This window comes from Liolophura sinensis, chromosome 8 (genome assembly GCF_032854445.1).
Source record: "Liolophura sinensis isolate JHLJ2023 chromosome 8, CUHK_Ljap_v2, whole genome shotgun sequence".
Lineage (NCBI taxonomy): Eukaryota > Metazoa > Mollusca > Polyplacophora > Chitonida > Chitonidae > Liolophura > Liolophura sinensis.
Window position 1 is genome coordinate 7,823,564 of NC_088302.1, and position 18,427 is coordinate 7,841,990.

General features: G+C 37.5%; 2 protein-coding genes and 2 long non-coding RNA genes across 4 annotated transcripts in view; 2 read left to right on the plus strand and 2 right to left on the minus strand.

The window, feature by feature from the left end:
• Positions 1-294: 294 nt before the first annotated feature.
• Positions 295-6,545, minus strand: LOC135473150 (uncharacterized). Its single transcript, XR_010444590.1, has 4 exons — positions 5,397-6,545; positions 3,915-4,026; positions 1,213-1,316; positions 295-428 (listed from the first exon to the last, which is right to left on the minus strand). It is a non-coding gene; the product is annotated as an uncharacterized LOC135473150 (long non-coding RNA).
• On the plus strand, positions 381-5,388 carry LOC135473151 (uncharacterized). The gene is made up of 4 exons (XR_010444591.1): positions 381-499; positions 1,095-1,156; positions 2,564-2,719; positions 3,802-5,388. It is a non-coding gene; the product is annotated as an uncharacterized LOC135473151 (long non-coding RNA).
• Positions 6,546-7,943: 1,398 nt separating the features above from the next.
• On the minus strand, positions 7,944-16,574 carry LOC135472518 (survival of motor neuron protein-like). Its single transcript, XM_064752047.1, has 8 exons — positions 16,532-16,574; positions 14,771-14,845; positions 14,189-14,302; positions 13,248-13,439; positions 11,698-11,826; positions 10,696-10,761; positions 10,216-10,389; positions 7,944-9,495 (listed from the first exon to the last, which is right to left on the minus strand). Exons 1-8 carry the CDS (start codon positions 16,571-16,573, stop codon positions 9,460-9,462), a joined length of 828 nt encoding a protein of 275 aa, XP_064608117.1. The 5' UTR covers position 16,574; the 3' UTR covers positions 7,944-9,459.
• Positions 16,575-16,682: 108 nt separating this feature from the next.
• Positions 16,683-18,427, plus strand: part of LOC135472877 (lysine-specific demethylase 6B-like) — a 29,034-nt gene continuing 27,289 nt past the window's right edge. Inside the window, exon 1 of the mRNA XM_064752584.1 lies at positions 16,683-16,782. The gene's annotated coding sequence lies outside the window, so the exon portion shown is untranslated. The remainder of the gene's footprint in view (positions 16,783-18,427) is intronic.

Below are 18,427 nucleotides of genomic sequence, written 5' to 3' on the forward strand. Positions count from 1 at the left end.
AATTTGACCTGTCCTGAAATACATTCTGGAAATTAACCATTTATCCTTATTCTTACAAACTCCTCAAGCTTCAACTGTTCAGCTGTTAAAATGGAGAAAGCCTAACCTGCAGGTTTTTGTGGTGAGTGATTTTGTACACAGTTAGTATACCTATGGTTTTATTTGTTTCTAGGAAGGGAAAGAATATTAAGTATTAAGATGTAAAACATCCAACAAATACTAACATGTACACGTATTCTGATATCACTGTGGATTCGAAACATTTCTCATAGTAAAGTTTGACAGATTCAAAATGTGGGATGAAAACAAATAAATTCCATCATAAAGGATAACCAGTTTTTTTTTTTCAGAAAAACTGTTCGGGAATCCTTGGATGGAAAGAGGCAGAGGTTGTGGATAAACTGCTGTCCACCCTGGTGTGGAGTGACCTAAAAGCCAAAGAAGTGGATGGATACTTCAGTGATTCACAGGAAACAGATGATTTTTTACAACCACTTCAGTAGGTTTTTAGTCTTGATGCATTCTGATGCTAGATGACATCAACCTGTCTGAATGTTTACATTGCAAAAAAAAACCCTAAATAATCTCTACAGCATTAAAATTAATAGGGTAAGGGTGACTCCGATCCAGACTGAATTTACCATTGTCCTCTTGAAATAAATCAACCTCATATCCTTAAAAACATTTCAAAATTTGACCTGTCCTGAAATACATTCTGGAAATTAACCATTTATCCTTAATTAAAAACATTCTAGCATTTGACCTGTTGTCCTTTAAAATATTCCAGAATTTGAACTCCTGCATGGTACATACCTTGTTAATATAAGTTTTCCATCTTTTACCTCAGAGTTGACTTTTCATCCTCTGCATACTTACATGCACCTTATTCTAAAATTTTCCTCATCTAAAGTTAGTTTTTCTACTTCATTTTATTTTTTTTTTGTCTTGCCTTTTTTTACTTCCTCTTTAGGTTTTAAGGATTGCAATTTTTTTAACAAACTTCCAAACTCCTCACAGCAGGGTTGCTATCCAAATATGTACATGTATTAATGGCTATTGCTGCATGGTAAGGTTTTATTCTTATCTTTTTGTAGAATTTTGAAGTCTTGTCGTAAGAACTTTACCCCTTGTTATGAGGTGACCTGGAAAAGGCTCAGTAAGTTTGTTAGTTTTTTACTGCATGTTTATGTAAAGGTTTGGAACTGTACTCACAATATTGTAGTTTTCTTGTAATTTTCGTTTTTTCTTTCATCTGTAGACTTTTGTGCATGTATTGGGGTTAAATATGGTTCTTTGGTGGACTAAATCATCTCTTCCTGCAGAACACACAGAAAGTGAATAAGGTGTTCATTTTCTATTTACTTAGTTTATAAGATTTCACTTCATACCCAATTAAGTTAATGTCATGAAAGAAGCAGTGAAGAATCTAGGGTGAGTTTGCAACCATTGCACCATGAGTTACAGTCAAGTACATGTAAAAGCCCAATGATATGGATGGACTGGCCCTTCCATCCAGTAAAAGAAAGTGAAAGTCTCAGATCAGTTATATCTTCTTCTAATAATTCTTCCTTGTTTAGCAGATGCTATCACTTTCTCACAATTCCAACAGGCAAGCTTCCCTAGAGTTTCTCATAATTCCAACAGGCAGCTGCCCTGGAGTTTCTCACAATTCCAACAGGCAAGCTGCCCTGGAGTTTTTGACAATTCCAACAGGCAAGCTGCCCTGGAGTTTCTCACAATTCCAACAGGCAGCTGCCCTGGAGTTTCTCACAATTCCAACAGGCAGCTGCCCTGGAGTTTCTCACAATTCCAACAGGCAGCTGCCCTGGAGTTTCTGACAATTCCAACAGGCAGCTGCCCTGGAGTTTCTGACAATTCCAACAGGCAGCTGCCCTAGAGTTTCTCATAATTCCAACATGCAGCTGCCCTGGAGTTTCTCACAATTCCAACAGGCAGCTGCCCTAGAGTTTCTCATAATTCCAACAGGCAGCTGCCCTGGAGTTTCTCACAATTCCAACAGGCAGCTGCCCTGGAGTTTCTCACAATTCCAACAGGCAAGCTGCCCTAGAGTTTCTCATAATTCCAACATGCAGCTGCCCTGGAGTTTCTCACAATTCCAACAGGCAGCTGCCCTGGAGTTTCTGACAATTCCAACAGGCAGCTGCCCTAGAGTTTCTCACAATTCCAACAGGCAGCTGCCCTGGAGTTTCTCACAATTCCAACAGGCAGCTGCCCTAGAGTTTCTCATAATTCCAACAGGCAGCTGCCCTAGAGTTTCTCACAATTCCAACATGCAGCTGCCCTGGAGTTTCTCACAATTCCAACAGGCAGCTGCCCTGGAGTTTCTCACAATTCCAACAGGCAAGCTACCCTGGAGTTTCTCACAATTCCAACAGGCAGCTGTCCTGGAGTTTCTCATAACTTCAACAGGCAAGCTGCCGTATTTCACCTCTACTTTGGTACGAAAAAATGCACTTTCAGAACTACATAAAGAGCTTAAATGATATTTTAATGCCAACACTTGCATTTTCCTGATATTTTTTTTTTTTTTTGTTTTCTTCAGAAAGTGACATCTGGTCAGAGAAGCAGAGAAAAACGTACTCCTCCATTGTGGAACAGAAAATGTTTGCCACAGTATTTAAACAGATGGTACAAGAGTATAAAGAAGGCCTAGAAAAACAGAAAGCTGCCAAACTTCAGGAGAGAAAGACAAAAGCAGGTGAGTTAAGGTATTTGCATAGCTTAACTTTTATCAGGGAAACTATTTATCTTTGTCTATTTGCAGAGTTCATTTTGTTCCTTGAGATGCATTAAGGAGTGCTCAAAGAAGTAGCACAAATATAAAATATTTTATACTAGCTCCCAACACAATTAAAATGTAAATAAATTACAAACTCAAACAGTGATGTTCATGCATGTTTGATTTTCCACATGTATGCCTCCAATTACTTCTGATCAAGAAAGGATTGACTTATGATTTAGAATGATAAATTTTTACATGAAAGTTTGAATTTTTTTTTTCTGTTTATGTAATTGTTAAGAGATTTCTCTGAAAAATCACATTAGTAAGCCACAGATGCAAAAACAAGGAAAAACACATATTGAGAAATTAAATACATGCACGGAATAATGCAATATGAGTCATATTAAGGAACTGGATTATTGACACCGTTAAAGGGTAAAACGTGTGGGGCAGACTTACTGTTTGGGTGTAAAATGGCTGCTGTATTACAAACAACTCAACCTGACACAAAATGTTGTCTCTGCAGGAACAGAAGCAAGATTCTGCTGATTGACTTTAAGCTTATTCAGCAGTTGTTCAGCAGTGCTTGACCACCAACATGTTACACTTTTGTTACACTGTCTATGCAGTACAATACGTGTACATATATATCTGGAGAAAGCTTGGATCACTAGCTTGTGCAGCTTTGCAAATGTATAAGACATGCACAGTCAAGGTCTCCTGGGGGAATTGTTCAAACTTCAAGGATAAATGAAAGGGAACCCTAAAACTAGAATTATGCTTTTAAGGGCCTTTTTTATGCTTTGCTAGGAATGTGGGACCAGATTTGGACATTTCCAGCCACCAAGGTTGTTTTGACAGCCATCACTGTTGGCTGCAGGCTACTAAAGTTCCGTACTAAATATTAGTGCCTTAGACAGACTGCAGTTTAAAGCCATTTTTAGCTCCCGAGAAGAAAATTGAGACTATTTTGTACTTTTATATGTTATGGCACATCCTAAACAGGATGTTAAGAAACGTTTCATGTATCCTAATGACCTTTGTTTTTATTATTTAAGCTGAGAGAAAGAAAGAAGAAAAATGTGCCCCAAGCAGTGGACAATCACAGGTAACGCAATTTTTTGCCAAAAAAAAGAAAGCGTGTTAAATACAGGACAGAGTGTGAGCAGACCAGATGGTTCTTCTGCTGTGTGTGAGCAGACCAGATTGTTGTGGGCAGACCAGATGGTTCTTCTACTGTGTTTGAGCAGACCAGATGGTTGTGAGCTGACCAGATGGTTCTTCTGCGGAGTGTAACAGACCAGATGGTTGTACATAGTAAAATCTGTTTTCTTTTTAATCCACACTCTTTGGAATAATATTTTTTAACTTATACAGCAGATATAAAGGCTATATTTACCTATACATATATAACAGTTGCATTCTTATTTTTAATTCAGTGTTGACTTCATTGTTTTGTGTAAATTTATATGTATACTTTTAGGATCATCTTTTTTTTGAAGCAAAATCTTCCGTAGGTTTTTATCAGTTAAGCATCATCGTAGCTTGGTAGATCATCATTGGTTTACTGACATCTTTTTACATTGAAAAAAATCTTTCAAAGCATTAAACTTCAATAGTCTGATTTTGGAGAACAGATGCTTTTGTTTATGACAATAATGAAGTTATATCTGACTGAATTGTATCTTCATAATCTGTGTCAGAAGGTTAAATACCGTTTTGAACAGATGCATTCTGTAAGTATACTAGTCTGAAAGGCCATGTACTGTAGTCTGTACATCAACAGAGCCCAGACAGGGCCAAAAGAAGTGAGAAAAGTAAGCAGCCAGGGCCCAGAGAATACCCTTGTGGGGGTCTGGGAGGGTGAAGCCCCAGGAAAAAATGGGGAAAATATAACGGCAGCAGATTTAGGTCATATTTAGTATACTGTTACACAATATTGTTTTAGGCTAAGTACAAAAAATGAAGACTTAACTTAATGGCAAAGAAAACACTAAAATGAAGTATGTATCAGATGAAAGACCATTAAACACTGTCCAGGAAAAAAGTTTGGGTATTTTTTTTAGAATTTTTCTGATTAGATTGCATTTAAAACATAGGATTCTGTGGTAGGTTTTTCTGACCACATCAGGACCATTGACGTCACATAAGGTTTTTACAACTTAACACAAGACATTTCATCATTCAAAATGCATATATACATACAGATCTGTGAATGCATTCGCCAATATGACCTTGAAACGAATTATATTAGGCATAAAGTATGAATGTGACGTCACTGATACCTTTGGCGTCACAACAGACCACTATAGAATCTGATCTTTTAATACCATTTTACTCGGTTACAGAAATACTCAAATGATAACGTCTAACTATTTTCCTGGACACGTTTTAATGGTCTACCATCAGATATGTACTTCATTTAGTGTTGTCTTTCCATCTGACAAAATCTGGTGTTAAGTCTGTAGCGGGATTTAAGGAAGTAGGATTTAAGAAAGAAATTTAATGTAGGGAAGTTTCATATATTCATGTTTTAATGAATTTTCTCGGAAGTTTTGTTAAGATCCTTATCTGAGGCCATACAAGTTAATTTACGAAGTCAATATTTGCCAATATAGCGTTTATTTATTCTCGTAGGAAGTTTTAAACTTACCTTTATCCGTTTCATCGACGAGTGTTGTTGTTGTATCGGCGTTCGTACAAATTTGGGATAATTTTAAGTATTTTTCAGCAATGTAGTGATGATAACGTAGAAATTACGAAATTCTATGTCAATTTCTAATCTAGAAAAATTTTTTCCTTCTATTTTCGTTCTTGTTTCACACAGAAAATATGGCATTTGTTGTCCTCAGTTCAACCTCGAAAGCAGAAGTTTGTGTTCCCGCCATTTTTGTACATTTATGGTAATAAGGGTGTCTATAGAACCCGCACTTACAGGTTTTACGAAATCGGACCAGGATTTTGCCACCACAGTTTGAAAAGGAATTTATCATGTAATTCCCTCGTGTGGAAATTGGTTATACTTTTTGAGTAATATGGATAAAAATATGGACTTTTCAGATACTGACATTTACATTTTGGCTTCAAAGCAAAGCCATTATTTTGGAGTTCTTGGTTGCGATCGTGATGACGTCATCGTGTCTTCTGTGTTTACAAACTGTCAAAAATTGCTCTTGTGACCGGAGTCTAGAATGATAAAATTATACTTTTTTGAGATGATCTGAAATTGGCCAGCCCAGTCAATGTGGATTTGTCTCCAAAAGTTATAACGGTCTATACAGTGCACTGAAATTGCACTTTCGTATGTGAAAAGGTTGCGGAATTCTGGTACGCGTTTTTCTGTAATAGTTCATGTACAATGGACAACGCTGTCTTTAGCTGCTCCTAAGAGACTCCAGCTCATGATAAATGATATTTGGTATTTGATTGGGAGCTTGGGGCATGTGTTATGTCTTTTTTTTTTCTTTGTTGAGTTTTGAGTAATTATACCCCTTCTAACCAAGCACTGACGTCAGTTTTGTTTATTTGCGTATACATATTTCTTTGAAAATTAGTAATATATGATAAATAGGCCTACAAAGAAAAGATTGTTTATTTATCTGTTAAATGTTTTGCTCATGCATGGTAGTTACTCTATACCTGTATTACAATACTTGTACATAAAGTATACTGAAGAAATGCCAGATCTGTTGTTTTGTTTAAAATCCCCAGATCCAAGTGTTTGTGCAATTAAATTTCCTTCTGTTGAAGGAATTTTTTACGTCAGATTTTTAAGGTCAAATTCTCAGATTTAATTTACATCCATGTGTACATAACTATGTTTTGTATAACTCAGCCTTTCTAGAATAGGTAATTTGGCTTGTGGTCTCTTTTTCTTAACTTAATATGTTAGGAAAAATCTCAAATAACATATTTGCCTTTTATCTGTGCTAGTATTTGGTTTATTTCTAGAAATAGAGGTCTGTGTGGCGAAGGTGGTTAGCGACCCAGTCGCTGTGAGTTCAAGTCCAGCCTATGTAGGCTCCCTCTCTGGCCATATGTGGGAAGGTCCTCCAGCAACTTGCGGAGGGTCGTGGATTTCCCCCTGAGCTCTGTCTGGTTTCCTCCCACCATGATGTTAGCCGCAGTCGTATAAATGAAATATTCCTGAGTACGATGTAAAACCCGAATCAAATAAATAAATTTCTAGAAATATGAAGATTCAGTGATATATTTGTTAATTTTTAATCCAGCCGTGAAGGGAATCGGTTTCTAGTGAATTTCATGTAAGGCCACACAAAATACTGCTGCTTACTGATCCTAGCAACCAATTACACAGGAGAACAATGACGTACATGTACTTAAGACAACAATCTTCTAACAGAAAGACTAATGGAGTCAATCTCAGTCTGGTTGTCCAAGACTTCAAAATCGTCCATCCTGGTACAAGGACTTTCATGGCTAAGCATTCAATATATAGGAAATAGACTAAGTACTGGATGGCCAAGTGTCAGCAGGGTCCATATTTTGCAAGGAATTTAAGGCTAAAGTCATACTGAACAACTAATGTCATAAATTACAAATTCTTAAAAAGCTAAACTCAGAACAACAAAGAACAAATTGTGGCTGGTACACTGTTTTGCAGTAAAGAATCAGTTGACAAATTTTAAACTCCCTAGAGCAAAACATTTTAATTGCAGCTGTGTTTGAAAATTAAACTTAAGTCTTAAGACTTTTGATAATATGGCCCCAGGTCAGCCAGTTATGTTGTACAGTCAGCAAGTCAAATTATCTGGACATTATGTCAGACAACTGCATTTTCTGGACACCTGGTCAACCACTCATATTATTCTGTCAGCATGTAATGATGTCACATTTGTTGATACTAAGTCAGCCAGTCACATTTCATAAAGACCCAATTAATCTTCAAGTATTTTTTCTGCAATTTCAGCTTAAAATTTAATCTGCAAAATCTTGAAAATACAGATAGAGGAAATTTGTAGGCTATGCACATGTACATATACCAGTACATGTTGGAATGCTTCACCTCTTTGATTAAGATCCTAAGATTTGAGGAAATGTGGTCTGGGTCACATTATTTGGAAATGCAAACCCCTGTATTAACTGAAGAAACCAAATTTCCAAAATATACTTTATTTTGAAATCTGACACATGGTAAATAATAGTTGGGTGACATTGATTTAAAAAAAAAAACAAAAAAAAAAACATATAATCAACACATGTAGTTACAGATTTAGCCTAAAAACAGAAATGAAACCCCTTTCTGTGAATACTGTTCACCTCTGGACACATGTACACATCATAACCTACAAGCTTGGGTTCTTGCCTGTATCGTGCACAACTTACAGCGTTACATGTATTTATCATTACTTCCAAAAATATAATTAATTTTATTGATTTCATTGTGGTTTTCAAGAATATTTCACTTACACTTCAATGGCCAGCATTACAGTGGGAGAAAACCTGGCAGACCCCTAGGGAAACCCATCCAAAGAACGAAGTCTTCTACTCAGGGACCAGTTATTCATCAACATTTATGTGGCTGAATGTTTGTCACATTACTGTAAATCAACAGCTCTCTGACTCAACTATTTCAGCTTTAATTTTTAATTTGTTATATGGACATACATTGCTCGCGTGCGTTCACTTTAAAACTTGACAAAAGTGTTTATCACCAGCAACGCAATGATATCAACATTCAAACTTTTTCAAACTAAAAACCTTTTCTTAAATGTGCAAGACTCAGCAGCAGCAATCTGTACATCCTATTAAAGTTCACTGAACTGGAAAATGTGATTTCACAAGCTGAACGAAGACAGTTTGTTCTGTGAAAAAGCTGACTGGTTTTGAGGTGGACTGACTTGGGAAGTCAGCAGATGATTCAATGATAAAATGATGTACGAGGTCTTCAGATGAAAACCAGAAATATGCCCACCTGGTCAGTTTGAACTCCATGCCCTTTGATGGGAGAATTTACAACAAGTTGATCCTTTCCTGATGCGGTTAAAAGATACCACAGGACTGGTTTGGTACAGATCAATTTGGTAAAGATTGGATTAGCGTAGATCAATACAACTATCAATCCGTCTGAGGAAAAACACCTGAGATTCTTCCATGTATAAAAATAAACATGTACAAATCACATTACCATAATGGTATGGCAACAATACCAAAATAATAACACCAATCATAGGACAAAGTGGTACTTCGGTGTGATGGATAATCTCAACCCGTTCTTATCACTGTTCCGTTTTCAAGTATTAATCCTTTATAATGCTGAGTGAATGTTGAGTTGAAATGACAGTCAAATGATATCTGAATTGTCCTCATTGCTGATGACCTTGAGATGACCTTTGGTTTCCACTTTCCATCCTGGGATATCTTCATTCCACACATGTACACACTGCCATCTGGCACTCTGCATAAGGAACTGTCGAACCACTTTCGCAGTGGGTCAAGTGGGCTTAGTACCTGACAATTACCTGTTCTCTTCAAATTCTGTGCCCTTCCTTCATCTGTGTTCTCCAAAGTGTTCTCCATATTCCAACCACTTAAATAGTCTGACGAGCTCTTTACTTCACAATTTTCTCTCCTCATTTTTACATGTTCTCTTCAAACTCCATAAGATTTTTGATGATGTGTCCCCAGGCAGCTAAAGTTTGCTCCAATTTCAGTGAGTTCTTATTAAATATTTAATGGTACCATCTTTTGTAGTGCTATCTCATGGAATCTGCATGGCCTTGTTTTAAACCCTAGAAAACATGAAAACACAAGCATCACATTATTTTTACTTTTACACATGTCATACCTGAATGTTTCAGCTCCTTAACACCAAAGTGTTTCACAGCTGAAAACATGTATTCATATAAAACAGGCTGACAAAGCCATATTGCAAAACACACTCCTAGAAGAGTGGAGGGAAGACATTGGTAACATCATAATTCCAGGAAATGTGACAAATAGAAGTAACCCTTACTTATATACCATTGGCTTCCACTCCAACCATACGTGGGAAGGTCCTCAGCAACCTGCAGATGGTTGTGGGTTTTCCCTGGGTTCTACTCGGTTCCCTCCCGCCATAATGCTGGCCACCGTTGTAGGTGAAATAAGTGAAATATTTCTGAGTATGGCATAAAACAGAAATCAAATAAAGAAATATTTAGTTAGCTGATTGCTGTCTGACGTCATACTCAAGAAATCTTCATCTAATGTAACGAGATTGGCCGTGGTAAACCACTGAACTTTGGCAAGTTTTGAAGACAGCACAAACAGCCACACTAGCCTTACTGATGCTGTCATCAGGACACCATAGACAATGAGTGAGGGAATCTACAGCAAACAGCCAACAGCAAATAGGAGGATCCCCTATTTTGATCAATATGTATTTATTTACTTGATTCGAGTTACTCAAGACTCTTTTCCCCTATACGATGGCAGTCAGCCTGCAGATGGAGAAGCACCCGCTAACATACCTGATAATAACCAGTGTGATAGCCACTCATGTACCAGGACAGAAGCATGCTGCACAACGCCTCGTTATCTACCTCACCCAAATCTTCAACCATAGGTGGGGGTGGGGGAGGTACCAGAGGTACACGCTGAAAACAGAACACAGGATCAAGTGCAGTCAGCTTAATAAAAACAGAACAAAAAGAGCCCCAATGTGTTTATTTATTCACATTTCACTTGTACAGCCATTCGGTTTATGGATGGATGAAACTGGGCAGAGCATAAACAAAGCCACTGGTCCTCATCAGGTACCTGACAAACCCAGTGGCCCAAAAACATTACCCAAACCAGCCAGAGCTAGATTTGATCCTGCAACTCATTTATCACATGCTGACTGGTAGTAATAAGAACACCACTTCAGCGAAATCTTTGCCTTTATACACAGATGGTGTAGAGTTGTAAAGTTAGAGAGTACAGTATAAGAGCAATTTTAAGACACTCACTGGAGCGCCCATCCCTGCAGTAGATCTAGGCCATGGGCCAAATGTGCCGGGGAATGAAAATGGAGGCTGGAATTAGAGGAACAGCTGATTACTATGCACACACAGTGAGCTTTATAATATACTTATCTATATATCAAATAAATATGTAACATAAAAAGAAGGCATTTTCACAGAAAACTGTATCTAAAAACACCAATGTGGTTTGTATTGAACATGCAATTCAGAGTTAGTGATGCCTGCCTGTTGATTAAATCAAAAGATTTCCTACTCTACTTTCTCCTGCCTTCATGACCAACAGCATAACTGGTGCAACGTTTAAAGCTTAACAAGGACAACTGTCTTTGAACAACGACAACCGTCTACTAACAATGACCACCGTCTTTTAACAATGACAACCGTCTTTTAACATTGACAACCGTCTACTAACAATGACAACCGTCTACTAACAATGACAACCGTCTTTTAACAATGACAACCGTCTACTAACAAGGACAACCGTCTTTTAACAATGACAACCGTCTACTAACAAGGACAACCGTCTACTAACAAGGACAACCCTCTTTTAACAATCACAACCGTCTACTAACAAGAACAACCGTCTACTAATAAGAACAACCGTCTACTAACAATGACAACCGTCTTTTAACATTGACAACTGTTCACTAACAAGGACAACTGTTCACTAACAATCACAACCTTCTATGAACAAGCAAATGACAAACAGCAGAAAAGGGGAGATAATCACTGTAACAACTTTACTGAACCTAAAATTCTGCTCATGACTAAGTTTCTCATTTTTCTCATTCTAGAAGTTTTATTGATCTAAGAAAAGTCTTTCGATGTTTGTTTCAAAGAAACAAGATGTCTCAACCATGACACATTTCCATGACCAATGGCCAGGGACTGCTGAACCTGAATATGTGACCCAACTAATTTTTTTTTAATGCTATGTTTAACTGGTAGAAATAAATCTCCATTCATTGAGCTAGGGAGTATACATACCGGAGCCATGAATGAAGAGCTGCCAAAAGCAGTAGCCATGTGGTTGGTTGATTTCTGTGTCCTTGACTTTGACCTCTGTGACTGGGGAGCTGAAGGGCTTTGACCTGCCCACTCCATGTCTGACATGTTCTGCAGGATAAAAGGTGGGTGAAATTACACACCTGTGCACAGCCAGATTTCACATATCCAACCATACCCTGTTAACTCAGTTCTGGCATGTTTTGTATTTCTCATATCCAACAATACCCTGTTAACTCAGTTCTGACATGTTTTGTATTTCTCATATCCAACCATACCCTGTTAACTCAGTTCTGGCATGTTTTGTATTTCTCATATCCAACAATACCCTGTTAACTCAGTTCTGGCATGTTTTGTATTTCACATATCCAACAATACCCTGTTAACTCAGTTCTGGCATGTTTTGTATTTCACATATCCAACCATACCCTGTTAACTCAGTTCTGGCATATTTTATATTTCACAAATCCAACCATACCCTGTTAACTCAGTTCTGGCATGTTTTATATTTCACATATCCAACCATACCCTGTTAACTCAGTTCTGGCATGTTTTATATTTCACATATCCAACCATACCCTGTTAAAGCAGTTCTGGCATGTTTTATATTTCACATATCCAACAATACCCTGTTAACTCAGTTCTGGCATGTTTTGTATTTCACATATCCAACCATACCCTGTTAACTCAGTTCTGACATGTTTTATATTTCACAAATCCAACCATACCCTGTTAACTCAGTTCTGGCATGTTTTATATTTCACATATCCAACCATACCCTGTTAAAGCAGTTCTGGCATGTTTTATATTTCACATATCCAACCATACCCTGTTAACTCAGTTCTGGCATATTTTATATTTCACAAATCCAACCATACCCTGTTAACTCAGTTCTGGCATGTTTTATATTTCACATATCCAACCATACCCTGTTAAAGCAGTTCTGGCATGTTTTATATTTCACATATCCAACCATACCCTGTTAACTCAGTTCTGGCATGTTTTGTATTTCACATATCCAACAATACCCTGTTAACTCAGTTCTGGCATGTTTTATATTTCACATATCCAACCATACCCTGTTAACTCAGTTCTGGCATGTTTTATATTTCACATATCCAACCATACCCTGTTAAAGCAGTTCTGGCATGTTTTAATTACTTTTTTGACTGAGGTTTAACGCAGTACTCAGAATACAATGGCAGTCAGATCTGTAGGTGGAGGACCTAAGGTAACCCTCAGGTACCTGACAAAACCCTGACATAATGCTGCAGCTGGGCTGGTGATAGCTGGATTCCACACTGCTCAAGGACTGATAAGCTGTGCTGAGAATCATGCTTCTTCCTTCTACCTTAAAGCCCCATGATGTTTCTCATTTTCGAAATAAAGTTTTAATTTTCATCAGAGCAAAAGCTCTTTGCAGAGTCACCAAAGAACCAAAAAGAATTAAAATGCACATACATTTTTGTCAGGTTTTGACGAAAATTTGTATTTCAAAATATCTCTTGTTCCTGACATCAACCTAAATGTACCTCTATATCAGAGTTCTGTTTGTTTGAACGGCTTGCAGGAAGTAGATTGGCCAAACTTTGCTGTTCTTCATTTCCATATCCTGTGTAGCGCACGAAACACGTCTGGTCCTCCTCATTTATGGACAGGATAACAGCGTCATATATCCCTGCATCCTCTGTAAACACTGCCCGACAACGCTCACCCACCTTCCACTGAAAACAGATTTCTATTTATTCATTAATAAATACTGAAATGTATTATACGTTCATGGGGATATATTTTACATATTCATGGGGATATATATTACATATTCATGGGAATATATTTTACATGTTCATGGGGATATATATTACATGTGCATAGGCATATATTTTACATGTTCATAAGGATATATATTACATGTTCATACACACACACACACACACACACATATATATATTACATATGTTCATGTTGATATATACATTACATATTCATAAATTTATTTGGTCATTCAGGCTTCATTCAAAATTTTTTGGTGGACCTGAGGAAAAAGGGGACCATGACATGTTTCAATGATCTGACAATTCCTGCCACACTGCTGCGACCCAGCCAGGGCAGATCGATTTGAACCTGTGACCCATACGTCTGAAGGCAACTTTTGCTCACTCAACCACAGACAGCCTGCATAATTGTTTACTATTTTTTAGATTGTTCCCTAACTCCATGTCTGCACAGCAGTGCAGTCGTAAATGTGGTTCGCCAGCCTTCTACAAAAGGGAAGCAAATCTTGTAACTGATAAAACAGCAGGGCCCTCTATCTATTTGAACAACAATGTCAGCTTTGATTATTCATGATTACTGGTGTTGGTATTGAAATCGGTGGTATTGTTATTTAAGCAGGTAGAGGGCCCTGCTGTTTTATCAGTTACAAGATTTGCTTCCCTTTGTACAGGGCCGGCGAACCCATTGCTATATGTACCCGTTTCTTGGTTTTCAATGTCTTCTTTTTCCTTTTTCTCTTTGATTTCCTCCTGCTGCTGTTACCAGAGTTCTCAAGCTCTTCAATGTTTGCTTCTTTTTCCGACATTTTGGCCTAAACAAAGCGAGTAATTTCAAAAAAATCCTCATAATTCTTCACAAAATGTCACTTATTTGCAAATCAGGAACAAAGAAAAAAATAAATAAATAAAAAAAACCCTAAGAAACAGACTGTGCAGCCCGATTAAATCAAACAATAAACTTACCACAAATTTATTTACCCAAGAGATTGGTGTTTAATACTTCACTTTTATAACGACTATTAGGCTTATGAAAAGAGGAGGCCACAGAACCTCGCAATGTACCAGACAACGTCCTGATGTAGAACTGTAGTACAAACAAAAAAATCTCTGCTCAAACATGTCTGCAAATATAGTGCGTTCTTTTGACTTTTAATTGAGCCTAAGCTGAATTTTAGATATTTAAAATTTATTCAAATGTTGTAGGGTTTGACCTAGGAAATTATATCCCCATCAGCCAATGAGCGTCAATTATGTATCCGTTTACAAGGAATTTTACTCACTTTCATGATGGCCACAGCATTGTCATAAGCCTTAATAAGGGCCGAATCATCCCAAATATCACTGTCATTATCACTCTGAAAGAAAAAAATACTTCCTAAAGTACATGTACTTGTGTATTATTTAATGCGAGTTTGTTTATGACATCTATGTGAGTGGTTTTAGAACTGAAGGACTCAAGAACTGGTGGAGGAAACCTGACAGCCCAAGGGAAACCATCACACCATTCCAGTGCCTCACAAACCTCCTGACTTAAGTTAAAGTTAGAATGAAACCAGTCAGAACTGGATCTATACCTGAGGCATATCATATTTCATGGGCCACTGCACTTCCAGGAGAGGCTATTAGTATTAAAACTACACTATAAGTCCAGTTTTATAGTTGCGTGCATGGAGAAGGATGTATAAGGAGCACTTCAAGTTTAAGATTTATTTATTTATTTAACTGGTGTTTAACACCGTTCTCAAGAATATTTCACTTATACCAAGGCGGCCAGCATTATGTTGGAAGAAAACCGTGCAGAGTCCAGCAGAAACCCATGACCATCCACAGGTTGCTGCTGACCTTCCCACATAAGGCTGGAAAGGAAGCCCAAGTTTAATAGGAAACAAATATATCTGGGTATGCTTATTTCTGACAGAGTATTTATGTTCTTATCTAGAAAAAAAAAGGCAGTCCATGGAGCTGGCACATTTTACTGCTTTAGGCTGTGTTGCATCACCCTGACTACAGACCAAAGTTGTCACAAAAAAAAAAAAAAAAAAAAAAATTGATTCCTCAAACCAGCCCATTCCAGAGTCTGGACAAATTTCACCATTTACAGTACATGTATGTCAGAACAGCCGTAAATGTTTCTCACTGGGACACATTTTATTAATGGATCATATGATGTGTTTATTTTCAAATGTTTCTCACTGGGACACATTTTATTAATGGATCATATGATGTGTTTATTTTCAAATGGCTGGACAGTCATCAAATACACCAATCATAGTAAACATCATCCTGGTGAAGAAAACATATTACAATAAGTGCAGTAACTTGAAAAAACAAGAAACATGCTCTATACTGAGTCAATATTTCAGCATTCAGTTCATGCTCCCTTCAGGAGAGTCAACATGATGGTTCTCTGTTGTTTTTCGGGTTAACATTACTTAGGTACTATACGCTTACCTGAGACAGCTTTCAGAGAAAGAAAAAATAATGAATTGTTGTCAATGAAAATGAGGTATTGAGATATGGTCCTAGCTTTGCAGTAAGCCCATCAGAATGACCCTCTTCAACAAAGTTTAGAAATTACATTTTTTTACAGGCTGTCAGAACAGACAAAAGAGAGAAATCAAGGAAACTCATTTTCTCCCATCACTTGTATTCTGTGTTCATGCTCAAATTACCCTCCTGCAAACTAAATGTACGGTGTTGGAATACTCAGAATAAGAGTGGGAATTAAAACAGCCCTCTGGTTTTGGCCCTTAAGTGTAACCTATACGATGAGTGTCAAAATTTTCAAATTGCACACTGAGTCTTGATGGACTACAGTATACCTATCAAGTCATTCAAGTTTAATGCGAACTTAACAGTAGTCAAAGCCACTTAGTTAGAAGGGCTACTTTACTTGCTGTTTGCATAGGCCTACTCCTTTAAATTAGTGAGTAAAAAAAAAAAAATGCACTGTTAGATATAAAGATTTAAAAGTATTGCATTTCTTATTCGGCTATTGTCATGGATGCCAAACTTCAACTTCGGCGTGTTATTTTAAATACCTGGCCACGCTGGTAAACTACGAACCCATCTTCAGTCGCCATGTTTAACAGCATGCTCGACGACAGTGGATATTTGTATCGGTAAAATTGATTGGCCAGTTGGCAAATAACAACCAATCGTCGCGAGGCTAGCTTACTTATCACGCTGTGACAAGACAGATGCGAAATCGTCAGAAAGACGTGTTGTGTTGGTGAGATACCGGGTCCAAACAATCAAAGTAGCCTTTGCAGTACTTTGCTCACTTTGCCAAGTAAGTGCATATGGTGTTCACTTCAGGTATACGGCTATAGTTTTATTATTTTGTGCCTGTTAACTTCGTATTAAGTCACCATTTGTACTGCAAGATATTGTTGAAGATTTATTATCAGTGGTTCAGTTTTCGTGAGCTATTTTGTAGTACGGTGAATCTGGTCCATCTGAACTATAAAATTTCGGCATTCATCTGAGGTACTTATTCCACCAACACCTCTCAATCAGCATGGCACTAGTTCCAGAAGACCTACCTCCTCTGTACTCATACCACTCTGATCCAATGATGAAAATAAATAAATATGTGGTGATAACTGTATTTACCTTGGTAACATCACGTGTCCTCGTATCGATCCAAGAAGATACTGGAAAGTACTTATTATTGGCTGGAATTTATTCTCGCGGATTTTTTCCAAAAATATGTTTGCGGGAATTTATTTTCGTGTATTTAGGAGATTACTAAAAAAAAAAAGAAAAACCTTAAAATTTTCTGAGATATAATATAGCCAAAATTATTCAAGCACGCCAAATAGGTATTATCATGGGTGGCTTTAATCTTCCTCTGTTTCCTGCGTTGTCGCTAATCCTCGTGTTCCGGATCAGAGATTAAAACAATTGGAGATGGATTATTATTACTCAAACAGGTGTCACTTCTTTTTGAACCATTAATGAGTACTTTTAAACGCCTGGCAAAGTGACCTGTCACCTTTGAGACAGCTCTACACAAAACATATGAATTCACCATTATCGGCGCCAGTCACTCATTCTTTATCAAGCAACATGGTATGTTTTGCATTGTTTTTGGTTTTAATCATCCTCTGTAGCAGGTCAAAAACCCCAAATGTTGCCTGAGCTGTCAAACGGCAATTGTGTTGTTGTACACACTTCATGGTTTGTTAGAAGCTGACTCATTGTACCACAGGAGAGACATAGCTAATAGGACAGAGTGTATCAGTGACATTCATTAGAGGCCAGCACATGCTGGTATCTACTTTTCTTTCACTTTACCGGAATAGTGAACACTAATCAAACTAAAGAGGAATGAACTCCAACTGTGTTTTATACCCACCAAGCCCTAGCACCAGAGTTTATATATATTTAAACCATGATTTACCCGTCCCTGCTGCTAAAAAATGTAGCTGGCCCATCAGACTTTCTTAGCGCAACTCCCATCAGCCTGGCAAAGATTTCACTTCATTATTAGTACTACCTGTAGTATATGATTCAATATTGGATATTTTTTGCTGGAATTATTTTTGCGGTAAATCGTTTATCGCGAAATCCGCGAATATTAGTTGCACGCAAAAATTAAGTACTTCACAGTACTAGAAAGGTCGGAAACAAAGTTTTACCAATTTTAAAAACATAGCACTTCTCTGTAAGTTTACACTCACCATACTTCATTGTGGGTTGTGGTTTAGTATGAAGTCCTGGTTTCAATATGGACACTTCTTCACCTCACAAAGTACCATGTGCTGCTGCTGGAAACGCCCAATTTTGTAATCTCTACCATGAATGTAGCTCTCTGTCCATCAGCAGAAGACCTAGTTCAATTAAATTAAACCCGTTGAGGTGTATTTTGAACAGTTTCTGATATTACCTGCCTCAGCATTTAATCATTGAATTAAAAAGCATGGTAGGTCCAT